The 14,057-nt window shown below is 39.3% G+C and overlaps 1 protein-coding gene across 21 annotated transcripts in view; it reads left to right on the forward strand.

Moving 5' to 3' along the window:
• Positions 1-14,057, forward strand: part of CAMK2D (calcium/calmodulin dependent protein kinase II delta) — a 150,134-nt gene that overhangs the window by 107,994 nt on the left and 28,083 nt on the right. For 7 of the 21 annotated variants that reach the window (XM_054825716.1, XM_054825720.1, XM_054825713.1 and 4 more), the window contains exons 9-14: positions 810-893; positions 2,022-2,116; positions 2,734-2,856; positions 3,871-3,954; positions 4,683-4,725; positions 8,774-8,808. In XM_054825716.1, coding sequence (XP_054681691.1) covers positions 810-893; positions 2,022-2,116; positions 2,734-2,856; positions 3,871-3,954; positions 4,683-4,725; positions 8,774-8,808 — 464 coding nt within the window. Of the gene's footprint in view, positions 1-809; positions 894-2,021; positions 2,117-2,733; positions 2,857-3,870; positions 3,955-4,682; positions 4,726-8,770; positions 8,809-10,332; positions 10,366-14,057 lie in introns of all 21 variants that reach the window. The other 14 variants (XM_054825715.1, XM_054825712.1, XM_054825718.1 and 11 more) reach the window with 3 other exon arrangements.

Here is a 14,057-nt window from a genome sequence, read left to right on the forward strand (position 1 = left end):
AAATGAGAGATCGCTCTATACATAAGATTTTCTTAAATCTAGCCCTACGTGGTGTTAGCTCAGAAATCTGCCCTCCCCTAAGTAGTTACAAGACTGTAGCGTAGCTGCCCTATGGTTCTGTTAATTACTGCCCCATACTCTGTGTGTGTTAAGGCTTCACAGCTGATGGGCTCCCAGAAATTCCATGCCAGTCATGTGTACAGCCATAACTTTTATAGTTTGGGGCTATTTTAGAATAGCCTAAGTTAGGCTAATGATTAAAAAAACCGCAGTAACAGTCTTTGCCATGCATGCTGTGAATTTTCTCTTTCAATTAGTATCTCCAAGGGGATCACTCAGATAATATTTCCCACGCTCCCACTACTCCGCTAACTTTTTTGACCTTGACCCTGGGCCAAATGTATTTGCGCCTCACTACTGGGCGTCTCGCTACAGCTTACGGTAATGCCGAAGTCACGAAAGAAGTTTCATCAGCTAGCTTGTAATCTTTCTGGAAGTCTTCCCCTGCTCCCCTGTCACCGGATCCTTGACACCGCTGCGGAATGCGGAGTGCTAGATGGGTAACGAGCCAGTTTTTTGCTCTCCTCTTGACTTCACCAGGCGTCATGGCAGAAAGGGATGTGTCGAGTCCGCGTAAGCGTTCCCATTGTTGTTACTTCTAGGTGATTCGCCATAAAAAGAAAAATTCAAAATGAAGCGCTAAGTGGTTGATGGATTGGGAAATAATGTCCTGTGTCTTGTGGGCTGAGGTGAGAATCGCTTGATTTTTGCATACAGCTTCTGAGAACATTTACCTTGCTTTTTGACAGGCTTTGCTGGTACTCCAGGATACCTTTCTCCAGAAGTGTTACGAAAAGATCCTTATGGAAAACCTGTGGATATGTGGGCGTGTGGTAAGAAATTATTCTGGAAGACTATGTTCAATCCACTGTAAAGTATTTTGAGGGAGAGTGATGATATGCAGAATACATGATATTCTGCATCAGATAATACGTATTTGGTAAAATTCAATATTAATTTTTAGAAGAGGTCATCAGATCTTGTGTTATTCTGCCAGCTTGATTTTGTTTTTAATTATTATTATTTGTGAAGATGTGTTACCACGACATTCCTTGGCCGTGTCTGCACAACACACTTTCACAAAGTATTAAAAAAGTAGCTGCAGGCATATGATGCCTAATTCATTCGAAAACATAACAGTTCATACTGTGAGCTGTGTCTTTTGGGTCACAAGCAGCCTAAAATCTGATCTGACCAATATATTAGAGCTGCAGTTTTAAACTGTGAAACTAAATGTTTTGTGAACTGGAGTACAGAGCAATCACTTTATCATCCAGTTCTTGAAGCGATGTAGTTTAAGGGACTGGCAAGTGGCGGCTACCTAGCTGAGAACAACCGATGGTTTCCTTACTTGACTTCTACCCACGCTTATTTGCTTGTATTTATGGAAGCACTGGTCTTTAATGATAGTGAATCATCTCTGTAAGACTAGCAGATGGACTTTTTAATTTCCTATTGACCATATATCTATACAGATAAATTGAGTTGCCCAATTTTTCTTTGCATGAGAAACACAATCTTACAGACACCAGTGCGAGCCATGACAAAACCAGGGGTAAAACAAAATGCATTTTCCTAGAACGTCCACGCTCATGGAAGGTTGTTTCTCCAGCTAGCTAGACATTTTCAGTGTTGCTGATCTGATGTTGTATCAGATGTTCATTATTGCCCACACTCTGCATAGGAGATTATCTTGTGAATTGAGTATGTTCGCCAGTATGAATAGGCAGAGTTTTTCAGTAACTGGGATAATCATAGAATCATAGAATGGTTTGGGTTGGAAGGGACCTGAAAGATCATCTAGTTCCAACCCCCCTACTGCAGGCAGGGACACCCTCCACTAGACCACATTGCCCAAAGCCTCATACTATGGAACCATTGGTTCTACAAGGTTGTCAGGTGCAAAATGAAGTTCTGGGGTTTGTTTCTTAAAATCACTTACTACGGTGAATTTTCTGCAGGTGTCATTCTGTATATCCTCCTGGTGGGATATCCTCCTTTCTGGGATGAAGACCAGCACAGGCTTTACCAGCAGATCAAGGCTGGTGCTTATGATGTACGTACCGTACTCTGTCTATTCAATTATTTATAATTGTACCTCTAAATAGGAGGGGTTTAGAGTGAAAAATGAAATGAGAATTATTCCTAAATTGTTTTTGTATTGGTTATCTTTGAGCCACTCAGTATAATAAATGTCACTTTAGTAACATGAACCTTATTGGCAGGGGAGCATCCTATGCAAATTTAATTATTTTTTTTCTTCATTCCATTTGCATTTGAGCAGACGCTTTGGGTGCATGTATAAATATCTTGCTGAGCAGGGAGGTGTTAATTCATAACCAGTTAGATTTCTATACTGTAACTATACAGTTAGCGTTAAGATTTTTATGCTAGGAATTTCAGTTGGCATCATGTCACTGTAAATATATGAATGCTGTGCATTTGAAGCAAATAAAAAGTCAAAATAGTAGAGAAAAACATCATTTATAAAACCGGCTAATTCAAACTTTTCTAATTGTGGCAAAGTGCATTTTTCCCCTTAGAACTGGTCAGTTGGGCTAGCAATTAATGTGACAGAAGTAATAACAATAAAAATCCATAGGTAAAATTGTGTAGAGATTGTACTAGATAATGTACATGTATGTTTTGGGTTTGTTTTTTTTTTTTTCCAAGTTTCCCTCACCAGAATGGGATACAGTGACTCCTGAAGCAAAAGACCTTATCAATAAGATGCTTACCATCAACCCAGCAAAACGTATCACAGCATCAGAAGCACTAAAGCATCCGTGGATCTGCGTAAGTCATTTCCACACATGTAACAGAACCATTTGGCAGACAAAGCAGCTTACTTCAGCATAGACTGAAGGTGTTTAGGGGATAATTTTTGTCCTGACTCTTGCAGCCGTGTAACTAGGGGAGTGTAAAAATGTCATTGGACAGATACAAGCAATAGCATTGTAGAGTGAGGTCTCAGCCTGGGATAAGATTGTTTGCAGAAACGATCTCCTTTGCCTGACTCTCTGGTGCAGCAACGCCAAAATTAGAACGTTATTTTAAATTATCAGAGAAGAAAAAATGTACAAGAAAGTACTTTTCCATTAGATAATGCTTTACGTCTTCATTTCCCTATAACCTTTGTGAGAAGCATGAAATGTAAAGGCAGGAAATTAAGAAAGTCAGTTTGCAAGCGGCAGAGGCTGCCTCTCTGCTACTGGATCCAGGAGTACTTTCCAGTCTCGGTATGTTCTACGCTGTGACTTTGCAGGTAGTCTGGGCTGATGCTTTGAAAGTCACAGTGAGAAATACAGCTGGTTCCCAACTCTTTATTCATGCCAGCAGGCTGCGTTTTCTTGCCTTTAAAATTGTGATGCAAATTGAGTTACAGGGGAAATGCAGGTACCACTGACTTTACTCTGAAATATTTCCTGCTGCTCTACCTCACCTAATACCACTAATGGCAAAGAAAAGTTTCTTTCTTGTTTTAAAACATATTTTCCAAAATCATAATTCAGGATATTACTTTGATTATTATACTGGGTCACCCAAGTTCTAAGATTTTCTGGTTTTCTTAGTCCCTGTTTCTTTCCGGAGGACTTTACACATAGGAAAGGCTGAGTAAAACGAGACCTTGCGTTTGTCGATTTGGAAATTTCCCGAATGTGTAGAAACCTGCGCAAAGGGATAGGCAGGCAGGGTAGAAATTAAAGTCCTAAGTTTTGGACCACGTGGGTTGTAATCTGTATGTTGTAGAGTAAATCAAATGCTAGATGGCTGGCTGGGTGCCTTAAAATGATTCTTTTCTTCTCCCAGCAACGTTCTACTGTTGCCTCTATGATGCACAGACAAGAGACTGTGGATTGCTTGAAGAAGTTCAATGCAAGAAGAAAACTAAAGGTAAGAGGGAAAACTTGCGCAAGGATGAGTAGCTAAGTTTGGAGAGATGGAAGTACGTTGCCTTGTATTCCATGTGTAAAACAAATGGTCGCTAGGCAAATTTTTTTCTTGACTATTATGCTTAGATCAACGATTAGATAGATGATCAGCTTTGAGCATGAGGATCTTAAACTTTTCACAAAAGTGACTAGAAATTAGCATAATTTGGTTGGATGAAAAATGATCACTATCATCTTCATTTATACACATTAAAATATTTCGTTGAAGGAAAATCCTTACGATTATTCCTTTAGATGGTCCTTTGTTTTCTCCTGACCAGACAGGAGATTGCAAATGTGAACTTTTCTAATTAGCACATTACTGATAAACTCCTCTTCCTACCCGAAAAAGCATTAAGCACGTTAGCAAAGTCTGTTTCGTATTCAGTAGCGTATTTTGCCGACGCTTACCGTGCCTGTGAATACTCATGGTTTGTGCATTACGTACTCGCAATTGGTAAATATTGGGGATTGTCAGGATTGCTGATAGGTGTGCAATTAAGATTAAATTACAATCTGTGCACTCGTGGCATCACGTATGATAGGTAATGCACAGACAGTCCATTCTTGCAGGATTAATTTAGTGATTGATGTCATTTACGCCCGCGTTTTCCTTTTTGTCGTGTCGTGTTCGCATTCAGAATTTTACACAAGTGTGATGCTAATTTGAGAAAATGTGTGTGTACGCAGGGGGCCATTTTGACAACTATGCTGGCTACCAGAAATTTCTCAGGTACGTTCATTGAGCTCCAGATTAATAATGGTCTTTACGTTTTGATGCCTGTGATGACTAAGATCTAATTAGGATTTATTAGTACAGAAAGATCTTTGTGATTCAGGAGCATCTAAATACGATATATCTCAAGCTGTTTCCTTTGCAGAAGCAAACAAGGGAATTTAAATTATTTGGGCCAAATAGCATTTCCTGTAGGTGACAGTCTCATTTCTCAGTAGGATGCGAGTTCCTTCTCTTTACTTTTTTAGCATTATCTGTCAAAAGACAGACAGTCTCTGTCTGTTTTGGGGGAGGAAAATTGAAAATAATGCCTATAGCTCCACATCCATAAGTATCACTAAACAACATTTAAAAACTTATTTTTATGTACCTGAAATCTCATTCTAGGATTCTGTTGCGTCTTGTATTAAAAAAAAAATAAAACCCACACATTCATTCTTTATTGCTTTGCCCTAAGGAGCAAGAAACGTAGTAAAATGGGTCCGTCTTTTCCTTCTCTTCTAACGTCTAGCTTGATACAACATGAAATGTTTCGTCTTTATGAAATTATCTCCAGGGATATCGCTGTGAAATTTAGTTCTTTGCCTGAAAGAAATTTTAATAGCAAAAGCTGAAAAAAGTTTGCTGTTAGTAGAGTTAGAATTGTCCTCAATAGTAGTATCGCAAAAACTTTGATGCGATGTGGAATTTTGCGTTTTGCCATGCGAGATGTCAATTGAATAGTGAAAAAGAACACCAACTTTAAAAATCAGTAATTTTACATATCCTCCTACTCTGTGATGTAACTGTTGGAGTGGAACGTGAATTAATTTACGGACAAAAGCATGATAGTGCTTTGGGCGTGTTTTGAATGCTAATAAGCACTGAATCATCCAAAATAAGTGACATAATCATGAACGCAAGAACAACTTGTTCAATTTGCATAATACTTGCAATACCGTTTCTTTCTTAGCTCAGTTCCTCTATTTAATGCACACACATAACACAGCAGACTACGTTTACGTAAATTACATTGAGTTAATGCTTAACGAATTGCTGGTATCAGCCAATTCATTTTAAAGGTGGGAATGCTGTAGGCCGCGTATCTCATAAAAACGGATTATTATTAAATATCAAACAAACAGATCATTTCTCATCACGTCTCATAATGTCACCGTCTGTTGTGTAAGGGGCAATTTTCAAGTTCCATGAAGCAAAAAAAGCTGAAGTAATTTTAAAATAGTACTTCGGCATGAAAAGCAAACAGGGTTTTTTTGGCTTTGTTTTGGATTTTTTTTCACCGATCATCTCTGGTTTTACACCATAACGACCCATGTTTTTTCCTTGATGACATTTTATTTTTTCAAGTTGTTTATTCATTGTATTTCACTGCAAAGCATGCTTTTGAAGGTCATTTGTCCATAACGATGTGGTTATAAAAGTGTTTTATTTTCCTTTTTCTTTCTTCCTTTTATGTGGAATATATATTTCTTGTGAGGTAAGACCCTCAGCACGTGAAAGGAACATCTTTTTTTCTCTTCTAAATCAAAATTGCTGTTTGTCCTAAATCACTTTAATTTCTACATGTTGTCACAACACCACTTCTTTTCAGTCTGCTTTCTGGCCTATTCGCGCTGCCTTAGGTTTTATTTATAGCTATCGCTTGTAGTTGCAAGAAATCGCTCGTTGTGGGCTTAATTTAGAAATACGCTAATTGCTTTGCTACTGCAAATTCTTTAAATAGTTGATTTGTATGCAGTATCCGTGCGTACGGAAAGATGCCTCAAAATATTATTAAAAATACATTTCCAAGCCAAAACCAACAAAGGCAGTTGAGTATGGAATACGTCCTATCACACAAAATACTGCATAATAATCCATAGTAGGCACATTTCGAAGGACACGCTGGCGATGCCGTGAACACAATCCTTGCAGTTACTGCTTTTGGTGCCCTCATTTTACCGGCTTTCATTTAATTGTTTACATCTAACATGTAACGTTCATTAAACATTAAAAGAACTCGGAAGTTTTATGCTCGGCTCTAGCAAAAGGACCTCGTTTGTTATGAACAGCAGCCTGTAAGAACTAATTTATGGGTTTTCCCATATTTTTGTAACGGCTAATGGTGTAAAACAGGCTTCGGAAGCAATGAACTTCCAGGGGTTTTGGCCTTGGGTTTTAGAAATAGCTCCTCCTCCCCTTCGCTTTCCCTAAATGAGTTTCTGAAGTTAATGGAGTGCCCACAATATTTGCGGTAATGCAAGATCTAAGGTCATGTTGCATCAGCTCCTGTAAGCACACGCAGCAAGAGGATGCAGTCTCAAAAATATATGCAAAACAATTTCTTTCCAATATTAATTTCCCTGTTTCTGTAAATAAAACCACGTGATGGTCCTGTTGCATAGTACAGGCAAATTTATTTTTGTTCATTTTAGTTGTAAATCATGGGCCTTGTGAGAGTTTTATGGCTGATGTCCATAATTAATAAACTGCATTTGGAGGGCTGATGTAGTAATGAAATTATAAACATCACCCGGGCTTCACTTTCCAGGTTTTTTAATGTAAGCACCACAATAATGTGATCTTAGATTTTCTGTACCCTGAACCAGAGCTAAATGAGCACTTAACGCAGCTGTAGCCAGAGAATAAGCCCCAAATACAAAAATTAACTTCAAGTTTAAACCACACACTCAATAACTCCGATATCCTCAGCTAGTTTGAGCAGCCTTAGGCTTGCAGGGTCTAACTGGGGAGTTTTTTGGTTTGTTTGAAAGAGAAGGATGTCAGTAATGATGGGAGCTCCATGTCAGGGCTGTCCCCCTTTAATTATGCCAGATTTTTTAGCTGCAGCATTCCCCTTTCAAAAAGGTTTCCTACTTCTAAGCAAAACAGCGAATTTAGAACAGCACTTTTACAACCTAAGCCGTCATACACCTTCTGCTAGGAAGATTGGGTCATAAAGAGCAATAAAACCCCAAAAAAAGCCAGGCTTGTTTTGTAATTTATTATCCGTCAAGTCTTTGGCAGTGAGTCATGCAGCATTTACGCTTTAGTGAATAGTTTATTTGATTTTGGTAGGTCACCCGGCCTGCGTTTCTGCTGCAGACGCTTTCAGGTTCAGAGCTGCGGTGTGCTCGTTTGCACGTCAGCCCTCCACGTTTAGTCGTTTGGAATGATTTGGCCCCATTCTTGGTGCCACTTTTTAGGGGTGGAATTGAAAGCCTGACACATAGATAACGTTATGGCAAGTTGAAATTTTGCCCGGCAGTCTCCGCTGCTTTGAGGAGACGTGATCAGTATGCAATGTGATTGAGAAAATACCGGGTTTTCTGCATTAGAGTGGAGGCAAAGTCCAGCGTTTGTTATTCCTAGCGCCTAGGAAGCACTCCTCCAAACCCCCCTTCACCACCAGATTGTACCTCCGTCTGACTTGCAACTCCCCTGACCTTTCACATGAGGTGCCCGATGCTGTCGTGGTGGGAAATCCCCAAAGAACCATTGCTCAGAGGTGCTTTTTCAAATCCCAGTTTACTTTTCATTAGGTGGGACAGACAGGATTGTACCCCCCTACGCTCTGCAGGTACCTTTTGGGTCTGAGACTGGTTTCTTATATGTCACGGTCATGTTAATAACGTCGTTAAGACGCCAGTGGGCTCTACAAACACCTGAGCAAAGTCCATGCCATCAGAACAGTATTTTTTTCATAGTCGTATCAAATTTTCAACAATCCTAAACATAGTGCGGTTGGAAAAAAAATGAAAGTATCCAAAGCTGCTGCCGTTACACTCAACCTGCTTCCATTTCCTCTGTGCCACCCAAGGAGGGCTCTCCTTGTACAAGTACAGTTAACCTACAGCTTTAATCAACGGAAAAAGAGATGTATGATAATCTCCAGTGTATCTCTAGTTTCTGAAATATTTCATTTCTTATACTTGGAGCAATAAAAGGAGGAAATAAAAGCTGAAAATGTATCTGCAGCTGGGAGGCGATGGGGTTTTGCTGTGCAGCTGGTTGACCTCAGTGGTAACCATCTGATGCTGAAATTATTTGTCTCGTTTTACAGCAGCCAAGAGTTTACTGAAAAAGCCGGATGGAGTTAAGGTAGGTTAAATACGTGCTTTAAAATATGTTTTCTTAGTCACCACCTGTCTGTAACTTCTGCCAGTTTTTAGAATTGATTAATGTTATTTCTTTCCTTTGTAGAATTTGGTAATAAGTGCTTCTTACCGTATATTGGCAGTGATTGTGAAGTTAGTAAGTGAAGCTTAAAAAGCAAAATAAATATTTGAAAACCAAGCGTTTTAATAAGTGGAAGATAGAAAACTACTGGAGGAAATGCTTTTCTTGCTATTTTAATGGCGGGTGACTGTGTAATTAATGATTCAACGTTATTAATTAGCTTATAAATAATGGTTTGGTGGTGGGCATGTTAGCTTTTTAGGTGTCGATGTTTATCTGCAGCTCTGTTGCCTCTCTGTTTCCCCTTGACTTTTCATTAGAATTCATGGAAGACCAAACGTTTACTGGTAGGCTTGGCTCCACATGAGGTGTATTCTGCCAGATGTACTCGCTATATTTGGCAGAACTTGAGGGGTTTGACTATCTCAACAAATCAGCTCATCCTGACTAATAGACCTTGCTAAGAAGGGAACATTTTGGCAGCTTTCGTACGTGATTTAGAGCTCCTATTCTCATGTCACCAGATCCTGCAGGAGGAGAGATGCTTCACAAATGAACGTTCTGGATAAATACTTTGAAAAACAGCCAGAAAAAAAAAAAATAAATCACTCGGCAATGAAAAATATTTTATTTCTTTTCTCGGAGGACTCCTGAAGACTAAAATAAGTGCCTCAAGCTTTCATTATATGATTCAAAAGATATTCTTCTGTGCTCTGTGTGTTTACTCAGAAGTGTGTCTTTGACCTGAATTTTAATTTCCTATTTAATCTTAACTTTTTACTTTAACAAAACATTGTATACTTCAATACCAGATTCATAGTATATTTGTTCCTGTTCTCCCGCCTATGCACGCTTTGCCTGTCAAAAAAAATCATGAGACTGACTTAAAACGAAGTGAGTACACTACGATTTCCATGCTTCTCACTGCCAAGTAGTAGATATCCTAGTTATACGGAGAAGCGCACGTTCAGTACTATTCTGTCACTCCTGTGAAAGCCCTTAACGTGTTTCATTGTGAAATAGATAAATTTCATGTACTCTGACCAGCTTTTCCTTTTTAAATATCATTCCTCCTACAGGTCCACGATGGTATTATAGCTCAATTTTGATTATAATGTTGGAAACAATTGTTGCCAAAATTTTGCCTAAATTACACTTGTTGGGATTTGATACTTTGGTTTTCAGCACATTTGATGTGTCTGCTGTTTGTCTGCATGGTCATGTGGAGCAAAGGGAGTAAATTTACATCTGGGGAAGGCTATTTTTGCCATTTCTGTTATTGAGATACTATATACTCCATAGCATTTTTCCACCCCTTCCTACAGCTTAAGCTGTCTTTTTCTTAAGAAAAGCCAAAGAGAAATATACTGTACTCCATGCATTGATACTTCAAATCCAACCAGTCACATTTTCTTCTTTTCCTTTCTCTCTGACTGGTCAATTCAGAAAAGGAAGTCCAGTTCGAGTGTTCAGATGATGGTGAGGATCTTTATCGACAGATTTTCATTTTTTTTTCCTCCTGTGAAACGTTCACACTCAGAAAATCAAACAGTTGCGTTTAGTTTTGTTAACATCCTGTGAGAAGCTGCAAGACTTTAAAGTACCACCTTGTGAATTTTAAGCCTGCAGTTGCTATATGCCGTCCACAGTGAATTGTTCTGCAGTTCATTCAAGCAAGTTTTTTTTATTTTATTTTTTTTTTAACCTGGGGACATACAAAAACAAAAAAAGTAGATGTAACATTGGCCAATGCAGCTGTCCTTAGTGAATAAAAATAGTAACAAAATAGTAATCTTATAACAGCCTTCTATTAATTTTTAAAGCCTCCTTATATTAAAAGCTAATAGTATTAATATCACAAAACGTAACACAAACCACACTGCGCAGTGACATAGTATCGCTTTAGTTGAGCCACTGTAGACCAAGATGTCGTGCAAAATGCTCAGGAGTGAAAAATCCAATTTTGCAGCCTTTCCGTACTACGATTTCCCAGCCAGCTTTCTTCACAGCTCAGGGCTCGGTCACAAGATGTCCCAACCAACAGTCAGTCTCAATAACTTCTCCTCCTCAACCTGCTCTACAGTCTTCAGCCTCTGTGATCCCACACAGCAACTTACTCTATTCCTGTTTATTACGGGTTTGAATCTGACTTTGGAGATGTTGGCGATGTCCCGGCCAGCTTCTGTTGCTGCTGCTGGTAGAGCAAAGGCAAATACAGAATCATAGAATCTTTAAGGTTGGAAAAGACCTCTAAGATCATCAGCTCCAACCGTCAACCCACCACCACTATGCCTACTAAACCATGTCCCGAAGTGCCACGTCTACACGTTTTTTGAACGCCACCAGGGATGGTGACTCCACCACCTCTCTGGGCAGCCTGTTCCAATGCCCGACCACTCTTACGGTGAAGCAAGTCTTCCTGATATCCAGTCTAAACCTCCCCTGACGCAACTCGAGGCCATTTCCTCTCGTCCTTTCGCTTGTTACTTGGGAGAAGAGACCGACACCCACCTCACTACAACCTCCTTTGAGGTAGTTGTAGAGAGCGGTAAGGTCTCATATATCGATATCCCTCATCCACACCTTTCACTGGGAAGCACAGCTCTCCTTGAAAAGCAAAAATTGCTGGTCAGCTCTGAGCAGACCTGTAGTTATACAGGTAAATAATCTGTTCTTTGGGTGAACGTAGAATTTCGGTGACGGAGGATCAGTGGTAGCAGCATCCAAATGCTGGTCACCGGACAGGTACCGCCAGTGGGGAGATTTCTAGTGTCCCCAACGTGAAGTGTGCTTTAACTTTTTGTTACAGAAGGACCATGTGAGAGATTAAGTCCCAAGATACAGGTTTTGTTTCTTAAAATATTTTTTTATAATATATTGGGGAAAAAGAAAAAAAAGACCGATAATGATTCTACAGTCGTGCCCGGCTGTTTGGAGCGTTTGTGTGTGTCTGTCCCGCGCTGCTGTCAGACCTGAGAGAGTGGCTTTTGACACGCGATGCATTAGCGTAAGAGTTTTCCTTCTTCACAACAAATAGAAGCTCACCACTTAAGCACAATTCAACTTCAGAGTAACTGTTTCGCGTGAAAATATTTTACTCTCTTTGGAATCATTTCCCTTTGCTGTTAAAAATAGATGCAAACCAGGCCATATTAATAAAAGCACATGTGTATGTTCCATGAGAGAGAGAAAGCGTACAGGCTTATTGCTCTTTTCTCACTGCGTTCCAAAGGGTTTTACCGAGTTCTGTTTACGCAGAAGAAATAACCGTATTTTGAATTACATTCTCCCTCTACATTACGAATGCTGTGTTCTTGGTCTCTTACCAAGAAGTTTTGAATATATTTCCTGCAGTTTTCAGCAGTAGCTGTAATGGATAGTGTTTATTTTGGTAGGACTGTCACCAAGGGAGTATGGACCCAAGCCTGCTCTCCTTACTCAGGCAAAATTGGACTTGAAATTTGATTAACCTGATTTCGTTATGTACGCAACAAGCAGCATTCGTTTGGCGTGTCGCTTTGCTTTTTGTATTAAGCTACTACTGAATAGGACTGTATGAAATCTGGCGAAATCTTCCTTTCCTTCCTCATGTTTTTGCTTTATCTGCCTTTTCTCGGGGCCTTTTTTTATTCGTAGTCTCTTGATGACTACGCTGTCGTAAAAACATGAACTTGTAGTTATACAACTTGCCATGTGATTTTTCTCTCGTTTTGGAAGATTTAGTATGCCGTCAAGCAGCGTTGTATGTGTTCTCCCCATTCCACCGTTCTCCCTTAGCACTTCCATTTACTTAAGCGGTTGGGGTTTTTTTTTAAGAAAGTTTTTTCCTGAGTAAGGAGTTCAGGTTTTGCCCATCTCGCAGTCCCAGAAATATCAGAGCAAGTTGGTCAATATATAAATATAGTTGCTAATGGTTATGTCTCCCCATGAATGTCTTTATGCGCAAAGGTATTTATTCTCTCCCCTGTCTTGAGTTCAGGCACCCCTGCAACTTCTGGCTGTAATTGTGAATAGGTAAATGAAATTCATTTGACAATAACTAGGCCAAGTTGGGGCATAAACTGAACACTCGGGGCTCAATAATGACTCGTATTTTCTCTTAAAGACAATTCCTGTAGAAAGACCATTGTTAAACAACCACCTGCATCTCATCCTCCTGCTGCAGAGCACTGTGAACTTTGATTTTAAAGCAAAGAAAATTATTTTTATTCTATATGGGAGAACGGGTCCTATCACAGATATTACTAAATAACATTTAGCGTCAAAATAATGTTCCCTGACATTAACTAATGAGACTGCTTTATATTCTTCCAAGCCAGTTAAATGCTGGTTAAGATAAGGAAATTTTCAGTCTGTAATTAATTAATGCAAATCCTGTTGACATTTCCAGAATCTAGACATATCCTAAGTAAGATTCAGGCTTAATTCCTGCAGTCAGCAAGTCAAGCTGCCCCTCCTGTACCAAAAGAAAATATTCATCAAAAACTGTCGAGGACGTGAAGTTCAGTGCGTTTCCCCAGCGGTGCTAACGTTGGAGGGCTCGAATTTAGCAAAGCCCTTGGCGCAGACAAAACTGAGCTGTCACCTGCGTGCCGAGAAGCTGAATTCTTCGTCTGAGACTATGGAGGCATCGGGAAGTTTAAATCAGAAGTCAGATGTTTCGTACACGGTTCAGTTTGGTCCACTATTCCAGGACGTCCTCTTTCTTCCATGCCTTTCCATGTATGTTACTTAGCATATCGCCATTTTCTAACTGGATCAGAAAGGGTTTTCTTTTAGAAGAAAAAATACCAAATTTTGACCCCCAAATTGCTAGTTAGTTTCCTTTTTACAAAAATCCATTAACGAAACAATTTTGGACTTTTTTCCTTCGTTTTGCACATTTAGTATTAAGTACTGTGACTAGAAGGTTCAGTAGACATTTATTTTTTTTCTTTTTTTGGATCAAAGTCTTTCCAGACAATACATATCTATACACCCAGTTCTGCATGCCGCTTTGGACTGCTCTTGTTAAAATTAGACATGACCAAAATGTACGTAAGATTTTTTTCCTAATTATTGTTAAAGAAAAAAAATTACATCTTTCAAACTAGTTTTACTATACTTTTATCGTGCTTCTTAGTGCATGTAAAAAAGTGGCTCGGTACATTATTTTTAGTATTTCTGTTCTT

This window comes from Grus americana, chromosome 4 (genome assembly GCF_028858705.1).
Source record: "Grus americana isolate bGruAme1 chromosome 4, bGruAme1.mat, whole genome shotgun sequence".
Taxonomy (NCBI): Eukaryota; Metazoa; Chordata; class Aves; order Gruiformes; family Gruidae; genus Grus; species Grus americana.